Raw genomic sequence first — 13,366 nt, forward strand, 5'->3', positions numbered from 1 at the left:
GGGGGTCCCACGCACAAGGATAATCACATTTGGTGGATTCTGTGGCATCTGAAAGATTGAAAATCCCTGCTCTAGACAAGCCATAACATATCTGGAAACCTCATTAACCCTCCCAGACACACACAGCACAGGGGGCTTGCTCCTGCAGGGTGGCCCAACCAGATTTGTCTAATTGCTGGGGAGGACCCCCATCGCTCGACCCATTGTCACCATAACGACCTTCCAACTCTTAGGCACAGTTATCTGATAACAGGCACACTAATGAAGATCATTAACATACAGCTCACCCAGCTTAAGCCAAGTTCCCTCTCAAATACCTGCCAATGTCCTGCATACACAAAAGCACAAAATACACATGAATCTGACATAACAATGACAACAATTGTTGACTGCAATTAAGAGCAATGGTGAGTTTTATTCAAATCAAGGCTGAGCTGATTCAAGAACTGCAGCTAGAAATTGTTGTCAGTGCCTCCTTGCTATATGTGATAAACAGGATGTGAAAAGAGTAGTATGTTTGAATTCAAATTATTCATAAATCAGTAGGCAAAAAGTACCCAGGTGACCTACTACTTCAAGTGAGATTCTGAAGCATGCATCCATTGGATACTTTAGTATTGCATGAGTTCAAGGGAGCGACGTTTTAAATAAGTGATGCAGTAACTGACATCATTAGAGATGTATTACGTTCGTATATTCTATGCTGTATAGAATATACTTGAGTATGAGTGTGAAGTAAGCACTTATTAAAAAGAAGTACCTACTCAGAGAGTATGTGATTCTGGACAACGCCCATGAGTTTATTTTTTTCTGATGGATAGGCCTTCGGGTGCTTGAGAAGCTAATGTGTTTTTAGGAGTCTCAGCCCAGAGCAGAGAATCAGATAAAGAAAACAAAGATGAATCAGACCCTTCGGGATAATGATACAATCTGCAGATGGATCTCACACACATATTTGCTGTCTAACACTTAACTCAACTCCATCAGACTATATCATTTCATGTATCTCATTCCTGCACTCTCAGTGTGAGCACTACCACGTTTGGGCATGTCAATAGGTTTAAGCTACTAGAAAGGACAGAGATGTTTGTCTGATTTTGACAAGGTACAAAAGTACTGTGGTATGGTAATACTATCATAAATGTTATAAAAAAGTAACCAAAATACTTTTAGACACTAAAATCAAGTAGATATTAGGTTACTTAGAATGAACGAAAATGTAAATATTTATTAATAAAATTTTATAAAATTTCTATTTGTTTTAGAGTTGTGAAGTAAACTGAACATTTGAGGTGTGAATGAAGATATTTTAAACAACCTATTCTACTCTCAGTCTCTCTTTCAGTTCCTCTCACTTTCTCTCTTTCTCCAACTGTCTCTTTTTCCTCTCACTTCCACTGTTTCTCTCTCTCTCGTCTCCCTTCCAATTCTGTAATCCTACCAGAAAATCTGCCAAATGGTGCCACATTACTAGTTATTTTGTTTTTCAGAAAATTAATTTACCATCTGGAGCTCGCACACACGTACATGCGCACACTCAAACACAAACACACACACGTTTGTTTTTGTGAATTGTGGGGAGGCGTAATGGTTTTTATACTGTACAAACCATATTTTCTATCCTCCTACACTACCCCTACCCATAAACCTAACCATCACAGGAAACTGTGCACACTTTTACTTTCTGACAAAAACTCATTCTGTATGATTTATAAGCCTTTTGAAAAGTGAGAGTATGGGGTAATGTCCTCATAAGTCACCTCTTTCTGTAATACCCATGTCATTATACACATTTGTGTCCTGATATGTCACAAAAAACGCACACACACACACACACACACACACACACACACACACACACACACACACAATACCCCTAAACCTTCTCATCACAGAAAACTTTCTGCATTTTTACATTTTTAATAAAACATTGTTTAGTATGTTTTTAAAGCTATTTTAAATGCTAATGCTAATGCTGATGCTAATGAGTTAGTTCTCAGACAATGGCAATTTACTGTCTTTTGTGTGAGGACTAATCTCTGTTAATAGCTTGACACAATCCGGTCTGTCCAGCTGCAACAGAGATTTATGTGAACGACGGTGTGTGTTGTTTTTTGGGATACAGTCAAAGATGTCAAATCAGAATGAAGTTAAAATCTGTTTTAATCAACGGGGTAGGACATATTTGGAAATGAATAATAAAGACACAGATATTATGAGAATGTAGATGTGTTGGCAGAATAAAATTAACTGAAAAGAATAACATTAATTTATTTGAATAGTCTAGTGAACAGTCAAAGGAATCACATCATTTTCCTGTATAGAGTGAAAGAACTGTCTTTTTTAGAGGTTTAGAGTTTTCACACGAGTGGTTGTGGACAGCAGGAAAAAATTAAATATTATTAGAAATAAGCAAAATGAAAAACATAGGAATGACCCAGATTACATTAAATAAAGGTTCACTTACAGCAGGAATAAACATGGTATATGCTGACTAATGGATTTGTTATATGCATGAATTACTGGCCAAAGCCATACATAATTTTATTTTAAAGTTTTTTTTTTATTTTTATTATTATTTATAAAATTCTACATTTTCTTATTTTCTGCCCCATTTTGCAGAATGTTGCAGTTCAATAATAATATGCTTGTTTGATTCAGGAAATTTGATATATGTTGCACTGTACATAAGCTTATTCAATTCTTGATGTCTCATGAATCCAATTCATGAAGCAAGACTTGAGCATCATTGTATGTATTAAAGCGTTTCGTAGTTAGTAACTAATGTGTGTGTGTTTAGATGTGCACTGATAGTGAATTGACCTCCCTGTCTCAGATAAAGTAAACAGAGACAGACAAGCACAGTCTGTAACCTTTAACCCCATACAAAAGGCTCCATCAGTCTCCAGACATAGGCATGCTATTTGTGTATTTAAGATATGTATCTAACATATACTGTATTGGGAATATATAGGTTTATGTGAAAGGGGCATGTTTTTCTTCCTCTATTTTAAGGAATAAAAATTACACTGATTACATTTAGTGGATGTTTTGTTGTAAAGCCCTTGAAACGAGTCTTCAGTTATACTCGCACTTTAAAAAGGATTTTGATCTGATTAAAATTTTGATTTGTGACCCAGGGAGATGATGGTGTCATTTAGAGTGAGTTCATTACCAATTGTCATATCTTGTATACAGTAATTAGCAGCGCAAACATACAAATAAACAACCCTGCCAATCACTAAACCCCGCCTAAGCTTAAATGCAGATGACCGATAACGAGGGGCTGATGGGAGGAGGGGCTGCTAATGTATGTGTGTGTTTTCGCAGGGGGGATGGGGGTCCAGCAAACACATAAATGACGCCTGTAGACAGTGACTCCAAATCAGATGCGACTGGCTTGCGGGATCTTCGTAGCAACATAACATTTGAACTTCTGCAACCCAAAGGATTTAAACACACGCAGTCATGACTTCATCCGTTTCCTTTCTGTTGATATCAATCGTTCTCCCGTTGTCTTTTGCGGTATCGGGGGAATACTGTCACGGCTGGACGGATTCCTTCAACTCTTGGCACCGGGGATTCCAGTGTCCGGAGCGCTTTGATGGTGAGGACGCGCGCTACTGCTGCGGGACATGCGTGCTCAGGTACTGCTGTACATACGCGGAGGCGCGCCTCGATCAGAGCACCTGCGACACGGACTCCGAATCTGAGAACACGGATGACATGAGAAAAGTGACAGAAAGTGGTGAGTATTTATATAAACTTGTGTAATTTATAATGTTTTTTAAGGAAATAAACTTTTGTTTTGAATAATTTTACGGGACAAATGTATTGGCCGCTTCTGACTACCTCACTGCAATTCTTCTCTTCAAATTAGCCTTTTACACAGCAGCAAAATAATCTAAAATGATATAATGCCTTGAATAACACTGTATGAATAGAAATTCAGAAATTAACTGTTTATTAAGGGCAATATTTACCCAATGCAGTTTTTTTTTTTTTCCTTTTTACCTTGTTATTTTTTCTAAGCATATTAAAATACCTAGATTCTTCAGAAATATGTTTTATTCTTCTTCTTCCTTTAAAGAATTTTATTTTGGCATTTTTACTAAATTCCTGTGGCATTTTTCACCAATCCCTGACATGCATATTTTTTTTACAATCCACATGTGTAATTCTGTCTTATCTCTCTTCCTCTCCAGTACCAACATATCTCCCCTTTGTGATTGTGGTGAGCGCGTTCCTGTCGTTCGTTCTGGTCGGTGCAGTTGTGTCTATCTGTTGCTGCCAGTGTGTGAAACCCAAAGCGAGCGATCGACCAACAGGGCCATCCGCTGCTCAGACCAGCCTGTTGGAGTCTGGAGGACCCTCTGTGGACGGTTCCACCCCATCCCGCACCTCCACTTCAGGCTCCTCCATGACAAACGCTCGCCCTCCACCATCTGAACTCAGCGTTAACCTCTACGGCCCGATGGGAAACACATTTCCAACTTCTCAGTCGCAGCAGTATGTTCCTCCAGTCCCACAGGGAGCGCCACAGTTCTATCAGCCCTACATGAATTACGCTCTCCCCCCAGAACGCGGCATGTTGATGGCCCCGGCGTTCATAGACAGCCGTTCTGCATTTGGGCAGGTACACGGGCAGCCTTTTCCTCAGGCCCCCATGCACACGGAGCCCATCTATCCCACTGTCACTATCTGATGATGTTTATAAAGCTACAACTGGACTGTAAAACTCAGTGGGGCTGTACACAAAGAATAGGAATGTCTGAGGATTGTTTTTGCTGTCTTGGATGGCTTCCACTGACATTTTCTGTACCCACATACACAATCATGACTGACTGACATTATGTTGGTCATGGTTGGTACCTTTTTATGATATATTAATGCTTCTCATAGGAGTGTATTTGCATGAACACTTGATTGTTTGCTCAGCAATCACTGATTGTAATGTTATTTATAACAGATTAGAGAATAAATTTATTTTCATAGGCAATTTCTTTGACTATTCTCATTTTTACACAAAAAATGAATATTTCAAGACGTGTGTGAAACTACACTTTTGAAAATAAAGGTGGTTCTGTGAAGAACATTTAACATATATGGAAACTTTCCATTCCACAAAAGGTTCTTTATAGTGGAAAAACAGGTTCTTTGGATTTTTTTAAACGTTCTTCACAATCAGAAAAACTGGTTTCCTTAAACTGAAGTTCTAGAAATCTTCTAACTGTCTGAACAGTAAGTGTCTCTTTGTCCTGCAAAGAGCTTTGGGTTTTTCTTTACAGTACTTTGTGATTGTAAAGCTCTCCAGCCGTTACAGCTGCTTGTGTGTGTGTGGCTGAGCGGGTTTTGTGCGTATGTGAATGGTTTTGTGCGTTTGTGTGTGGAAACGGCAGGAGGGGAGAGGACAAAGAGAGTGGGATTAGCGCAGGTAAAAAGGGGTGTGTGAGTGAGATTAGGCTCTGGATGGCCCAGCTGGAGTCCAAGCAGATGCGTATGAGTTCATTAACGAGCTGCAGATGAACCCACTGAGTTTCAGCCCAAATCCTGTTATGATGTAAAACATGTAATGTGAAACACAAGAAGCTAAAGACGCATGAATAAATACAGCCATGCAGCCAAATAAATCTGCTCAGGTACAACTGTAAAGACAACCAATCCGCTTTTCCGCACACAAACACAATCACATAGTGTTTTAACTTTAATGCTAAAAAGAGAACAGTAAAACACATAAAAGCTTCTGAAATGTAGTTCCACATACACCCTGCTTGGTCAAAAACTTCTTCATGTAAATATTAAAGTATATGTAATATAATAGGTAAGCATTAAGGCTTTCATTTCACACCAAAATTGAAATATTAATGGTTAAATAAAATTAAAATCAAGTTTTGATTTCATTGTAACATAATTTCCAACAAAACACCTGGATTATGTATTTATAATGGAAGTCTATATCCTTTCGAGAACCCAACGCAATATTTGAAGATATTTTCTCTGCTGTAAGTATGACAATTCTGCTTGTTTACATTTTATTAACAGAAACAGTAAACATGACATATAAAAGTTATTAAACAAGATTCATTTTTGTAATTCTATAGGATTCAAGATTCTTTTTTTCAATAAAATAATAGTTACTGAGGAGAAAAAGAAATATGATTTTCAGTTTTAGCGTTTCTAAATATTTTTAAGTCATCCACGGAATTTGCAGATGCCCCCTGGTTGAGAACCACTGTAGTACGAGTTAGTACAATGGTACGAAGTCCTTTTCGTGTTTTTTTTTTTTTAAGTATTGTAAAATATTTTAAAAGAAGAAATCGCTTACACGCCACAATTCTTCCCTTAAATGTAAATATCGCCCCCCTCAGGATCAAGAGTGGAGTGCAAAAAGAATGTAGAACCTTATACTGGTAAAGGCATTACCAAAAAAGAATGATTCTTGCATTGTTAGGGGTCATGGGTGAAGGGTCAAATTCCAGATACATATCAAGCCAAACACGGACAGCGTGACACAAAGAGAGAGAAAGATAATGAATCAATCAGATGACATAACCAACTGAAAGGATTAGTATATTAATTTCATCATGACAAGACTTCCAAGGTTTATTAGCTCAACACATTTTAATTATTAAAAAATTATTTTCAGAAAAGATGAGACATAATCACAACAATTCAATACTGTAGAATCTAACAAACTCTTAATGCCCATTCGGTCAAATTCCAGAAAACAAAGTAACAGCTCATTGCTCAAACTGAATGATGGTTCAACAAGAACTCTCATTCAACTTGTGTTCTGTAATTATTCTACTTCTAAGAGGCCGTTCACACAGGTGTTCTTGCGTTCAGTTTGCATAACATAATAGTTTGCATTCTTGTATTTGTTTCAATGCCTGCTGCACCATGTCACATTTTTTTTCAGCATCTCATGCCATTAGCACCACTTTTTAAAGATGCATTAAAGTAAAAACTCATTCTGTTCTTATCCAAAGCTCTCCATTTACATCCTGTGTGAACAGCCCTCAAGACATTCTAGAACACTGACATGGTCTGAGACAGTCCATGGTTACATAATACAAGAAAAACAATTCGCACTGTTATCGAGAAAAACATTAAAAGACATGTGAAATCATAATATTATTAATGAATTAAAATGATTAAAGATCCGTTTAAGCATTAAATTAATACCGTACAAACGGCTCTGTTGACTAAAGCCACTTTAGAGAATTTAGTTTGGACTAATGCATTAGAATTAAACCCCACACAGAATATCACACTTCAATATTTCTAAACCAGCATCCATTTCCACTACAAACTAAATACAGACACAGTACAAACACAATATCAAGGTTTCACTTATATAAAAATGAAATGAAAAACTGAGACCTCAAGTACACTGAAGCAGGGAGACAGATGAAATACAGGATCACTATGATGGGTCAAGTTATCAGACTGCAGATGGTTCATTCCTTCAGGACAATGATGTGTGTGTGTATAAATGAACAGTGTGGGTGTGTGGCTTCATGGTGACTGCCAGTGTGTATGTTTGGATATGTGCATGCATGAGAGCGTAAGTGAGTGCGTTTATGTGTAAATTTTTTCTGATGGGATTGTGAATGTTAGTCAGGTTTTCTCAGGAGTTGTTTGGAGGCATGTGTGTCACTCGTCTGGTTTTCTCTTAGGTTTTTTAGGGTTGCGTGAGCGACTTTTGGCTTTGCAGAGAGGACAGATTGGTGCATTCCGATGGATTTGCTGGTGGCAGGACAGACAAGCCTGGAAACAGACAACAAATTAAATCAATTTCATCTCTTTGACTCTAGACATACTGTATACATTCAATTCAATTTAGCAGTTTCTAATGTGTTTCCACAAAATGCAGGTACACTACCATTTCAAAAGTTTTAAAGAAATATTTTTATTCAGAAAGAATACTTTCAATTAGTCAAAAGTGACAGTAAAGACATTTATAATGTTATGAAAGAATTCTATTTCAAATAAACTTTCCATTCCTCAAAGAATCCTGAAATAAAATGCATCATAGTTTCCACAAAACATTACAGAGCACAACTGTTTTCAATATTGATAATAATAATAAATGTTTCTTAATATGCACGAAAATCAGCATATTAGAATGATATTTGAAGAATCATGTGACAATGAAGACTGGAGTAAAATTCAGCTTTGCCATCACAGGAATGAATTACATTTTAAAATATATTAAATATAATATATTAAAATATATTATAGAAAACAGCAATAATATATCAATAATATTTCACAATATTACTGTTTTTACTGTATTTTTCATCCAATAAATTTAGCATTTTAAACATTAAAAAAAATCTTACTGACCCCAAATGTTTGAATGGTAATGCACATATAAACATATTTTTATCTGGATTTGGAAATCCCATGTTTTGCAATCCAGGATCAGGTAATCCATCCTACTTTTCTCAAAATCTCTTCTTTTACTTTACATACTGAAAGGCATAATAGGTAGCCTAAAGTGTACTTCTAAATTAGTACTTTATGTCACAATCTGTGTGTTTAGTTTCATTTGCATGGACTTTTGGTTTGTTTCTCTTCAGTTACCCGTTCCCTTTGTTCTAGTTTCCCGCCAGTTATTAGTTGTCATGGACATTCAATCATTCAATCATCACACCTGTTCGTTATTTATTTATCATCGCTGTGTATTTAAGTTGCTCTTTGTGCTCCATTCAGTTGTCCGGTATTGTTGTTCCTACACGCTGTTACGGTGCCATTTTCCTGCTTGTCAACTGTGGAGTACCTGAGTTTGTTTTATTTAATAAATCTTTTGTGTTGTGGAAGCTTTTGAACTCTTTATCATTATGATCTGGACCTATATGTGACACTTTAACAGTTAAACTAATCAAGAGCAAAATAAAAATATAAATGAGTGTATATTACATTGTATAAATGTTGTATTTTTTTGACCAGTTTTACATTTTTGTTCCTGAAATCCACCCTTCTGCTGGGATCAGGAAAATCCTGATTTATTTATTTTTTTAGATCAAAGGTATCCTGATCTTACTAAAAGGTTTTGAACAACCAAGATTGGATTTTGTGATTTAATCCAATTTCAGAATCATTTTTTTTTCTTTTGAACAACACAAGATTTGATCCAATCTGACAGCTGAAATCCAATCAGATCCAATTCAGAACGCAAGCTCACAACTAAGGTAATATATTACTTCTTTTGCCAGTAATGTGCAGACACTGTCAGATAAGCTAAATATATATTTTCCACATGAAATTGCAGATGTGTGAGTGTGTGTACACAGATAGAGATGCACTAATGTAAAAAAAGTACCTTCATAGGTGGTGGCTGCTGGCGGAATGTGGCTGTCTGCCTGGCGTCCTGTTTTCGTGCAGCTTGAAGCTGCTGGGCTGCAGCCGCTGCTGCTGCTAGGGATTCTGGGATAGGAGGTTCCTGGGGTTCTGTCTGCCACTCAGCCTTTTGCTTTTCAAAGTAACTGAAAGGAGAGGAAGAGCACACAAATAAACAGCAAGCATTTTAGCTTTCCTTTGCACACCATACACACTCTCTGTCTCACAATTTCTCTGACTCAGCTTTAAGAATTACTCTGTTACAAACACACACACTCCTACACTGCAATGACTCATTTTGAGGAGTTCCCCCAGTCAAACATACACACACACACAAAGGAACAGTGTTACTAACTCCAATGAGAGCTTCTCCTCTTCCTGGCTGAGGTCAGGGAGTCTCTGTAAGCCAAGGGTCATCCTCAGGGCGTCCACGTGTTCTTTCAGGGGCTTGTATTCATCATGGAGACGTCTGGTTGACTCCAGCAGTTTGTTCAAGTCACTCTCAGACTGTTTGATAGTGTTTTCCATCTGGGAGAAGAAATAAAGCAACTCCATAAATCACAATTGTGGGAAACTAATGGTTAGGCATCTGATCTGGTCACACAGGGGTTACTGGGACAGATCCTGGATATTACAGAACAACTGAGCTTGTAGAGTACTATATACACTATAGACTAACATTCAAAAGTTTGGAGTTTTTGAAAGAAGTATTTTATGCTCACCAAGGTTCCATATATTTAAACTTGTATTATTGAAAATACAGTAAACAGTAAAATAACTGTTTTCTATTTTAATATATTTTCATATTTTCAGATGCAATATGTTCCTGTGATGACAAAGATAAATTTTCATCATCATTTCTCCAGTCTTCAGTGTCACATTCTAATATTCTGAATTGGTACTTCAGCAATATTTCTTATTATTATCAAAGTTGAAAACTTAATATTTTTTTGTGGAAACTGTGATGCATTTTATTTCAGGATTCTTTGATGAACAAAGTAAAAAAAAAAAGTACTTACCCAAACTTATGAACAGTAGTGTACATTGTAATATATATATATATATATATATATTTGTCTTTGAGGGATAGTTCACCCAAAAATGAAAATTGTCATCATTTACTCAAGTTGTTCCAAACCTGTATGAATTTGTTTCTTCTGCTGAACACAAAAGAAGATAGTTTGCAGCCAAACAGTTGATTGCTCCCATTGACATAGTATGGAAAAAATACCTACTATGAAAGTCAGTGGGGTCCATCAACTGTTTGGTTAATGACATACCTCAAAATATCAAATATCTTCTATTGTGTTCAGCAGAAGAAACAAATTCATACAGGTTTGGAACAACTTGAAGGTGAGTAAATGATAGAATTTTCAATTTTGGGTGAACTAGTAAGCTATAGATATATTATAGATGCTTTAGATATATATTTACCTTACTGAGTGCACTACAAACATTATAAACAGTGCAAAGAAAACCAACAAATCTATTATCATCTAATATGTGGTGTAATATTTTTTCTTATTTACCACATTAATGTCAGCGTGTATGAGACGCAGCTCCTCAACATGAGCCATTTTCTCCTGCAGCAGAAGATCCATTTCCTGTTTGTACTCTCTCAGGTGCTTCTCCTCTGACTCCAGAGCTTCAAACTCGCTCCTCAGTCTAGACTTGATCTTCTCCATTTGAATTGTCTTATTCCTGTAAAACCACACAAACACACTAACATACAGCCGGTGCTTGACAGCAGATGACAATGCAATGCAATGCAATGCAAAGTCTTATGATCTGGTGCATGTGGTTTTAAACGAGTAAGACATCTATTATGTGATTTCAGTGACCCGGTCACAAAACGTTTTAGACCTCGTGTGTGCACATCATTACTTACCCAGACAATCATGTGTATGTTTGAGGGCTTTATAAGTGATAAAGAACCGTTCTGCAGGAAATGAACCGTTTGCTCTGCAGTTTCGTGTTTAACCACAACAGGATGCTTTTCAGACTCATCCTCGTTAAAACGACGGTGTGATCAGAGACTTAATTAATGCAAAAATAGTGCGAGATGTTTTCAGATGTACTGCAAAGCTACGCGTTTTTATGGTTTAAGCGGTTTGCTTTAGCATCATGGTCGGCACAAAGAGCCTGTCAAAGAAGGAATTGCTAATATTATTTTTTTTAGGTAGACTATACACGCAAATTCATGCATTGCTCATTAAATGCAATGATTAAGGTAAAATACGCCGTTTTTCGCGATCCAGGCGGAATTGGCCAGATGTTGAACACAGGCTAACGAATCTGCTTTAGGATCAATCTCAGCTTTTCTTACCGTATTTCTTTGATGTTTTCTAGCTTGCACATTATCTCTTGTTCGTCCGCCATGGTGGACTATGAAATTGTAAGACTTCTGTGGGAATAAGAAAAGAGGCAACGATTGTAGCGGGTATCCCTCTCATAAGAAAGACAATAGAAATGCTAACCAGCTGTGGACAACAGCAACAAGGCGCTGACTACATTTCCCACAATCCTCGGCGGGGTTTAAAGGGAGAGTGTGTTAAATAAAACCTATAAAAGCGTTTATCAGACGGTTATGATGATATTCATATACTCTGTTCTTATTAGGGCTGTCGAAACGATTCATCGCATACAAAATAAAAGTTTGAGTTTGCCTAAAATATGTGGGTGTACTGTGTGTAATTATGTATATACAAATACATTCATGTATATATTTGAGAAATATTTACAAGTATATGAATTTATTTATATTTGTGTATAATTTATATTATATATAAATAAAAATATTTTGTACATAAATAATATATTTCTCTTAAATATATACATATTTATATATAGGCTACATATGTATATATACATATTAATTACACAAAGTACTCACACATATATTATGCAAACTCAAACTTTTATTTTGTATGCGATTAATCGTTTGACAGCCCTAGTTCTTATATGAAATGTTGGGTAAGCTATTCAAGAAATGTAGCCAACTAACTCACCACATTTAGAGACAGTATAGGGACAAAAGTACATGGCAAAAGTAACTTGTTAGTCTACATTTAAGCCATTTCATATTTTTAAAAGTATGAAATATTAAATAGTCAACTGTAATGTGATTTAGTACATTTATTAGAAAAACAAACATATCAACTAATACCGAACACATCTATATTGCCAAAATTACTATGTGCGCAACTTTATTTACTATAGTTTCACCAACCTAGTTTATAGCCACTAGTTTATAGCCAGCTATATACATAGGATACATTTTTCCATATTCATGTACCATGGTATTTCATAGAATGATAGCCTATGTCCAAAAGCAGTGGTAATTAACGATTATTTTTGATACTTCATGTGCATGTTCTTAATGTGATGATCAGAATTGTCTTTATCTACTACACAAACTGTGCTTTAAGAACTGTTTGAACTCAGTAGACCTTATTCATCATTGGCAAATGATATACATTTGCAGTTTTGGTTTTGATTGCTTGTAGGCAGTGTTGGGCAGTAACTAGTTAATAGTAACTGGTTAAGATGATACACGGAGCAACTTTTTGAGCAATGTCGCCAAGTGACGATGCTTGGGCACTTTCCCATTGAGAATAGGAAACAAATTTCGATATAAAGTTATAAATTTGTTTCCCATTCTCAGTGGGAAAGTGCCTAACCATCATCACTCGGCGACATTGCTCAAAAAGTTGCTCCGCGTATCATCACCTAACTAGTAGTGTAACTACTTGCTAATAAGATTTCAGTAATAATATTAGTTACCATCCATAAAACAGCTTGTTACTTAGTTACTTTTGATGATTTCTGATTTGAAATCCAATAATTTCAAGATTTATTTTAATTATCACGACTCGCACAGACACATGAAGTCAGTGCAGCAGGCAAGCTTGGAAGCTTACATTCAGCGTATGGAAAATTGCCATTACATTGATTTTGTCAGGAGAAAAGATGATCTGAACACCATTGTGTAAGTTGTGGCATTACTTTACTCTGGCATTAC

The 13,366-nt window shown here is 36.3% G+C and overlaps 2 protein-coding genes across 3 annotated transcripts; one reads left to right on the forward strand and one right to left on the reverse strand.

The window, feature by feature from the left end:
• The first annotated feature begins 3,158 nt into the window (after window positions 1-3,158).
• On the forward strand, window positions 3,159-4,993 carry shisa2a (shisa family member 2a). The gene is made up of 2 exons (XM_048186543.1): window positions 3,159-3,748; window positions 4,206-4,993. The coding sequence occupies exons 1-2, from the start codon at window positions 3,469-3,471 to the stop codon at window positions 4,703-4,705; spliced, it is 780 nt and encodes a 259-aa protein (XP_048042500.1). The 5' UTR covers window positions 3,159-3,468; the 3' UTR covers window positions 4,706-4,993.
• Window positions 4,994-6,602: 1,609 nt separating this feature from the next.
• On the reverse strand, window positions 6,603-11,877 carry zc4h2 (zinc finger, C4H2 domain containing). 2 transcript variants are annotated; one of them, XM_048187189.1, is made up of 5 exons: window positions 11,672-11,877; window positions 10,875-11,046; window positions 9,701-9,873; window positions 9,329-9,491; window positions 6,603-7,770 (listed from the first exon to the last, which is right to left on the reverse strand). In XM_048187189.1, the coding sequence occupies exons 1-5, from the start codon at window positions 11,722-11,724 to the stop codon at window positions 7,657-7,659; spliced, it is 675 nt and encodes a 224-aa protein (XP_048043146.1). In that variant the 5' UTR covers window positions 11,725-11,877; the 3' UTR covers window positions 6,603-7,656. The 2 variants fall into 2 exon arrangements, with proteins under 2 accessions (XP_048043146.1, XP_048043147.1); XM_048187190.1 differs by lacking the exon at window positions 11,672-11,877 and adding an exon at window positions 11,234-11,621.
• Window positions 11,878-13,366: the final 1,489 nt, after the last annotated feature.

The sequence above is a fragment of the Megalobrama amblycephala genome, linkage group LG4, assembly GCF_018812025.1.
Source record: "Megalobrama amblycephala isolate DHTTF-2021 linkage group LG4, ASM1881202v1, whole genome shotgun sequence".
Lineage (NCBI taxonomy): Eukaryota > Metazoa > Chordata > Actinopteri > Cypriniformes > Xenocyprididae > Megalobrama > Megalobrama amblycephala.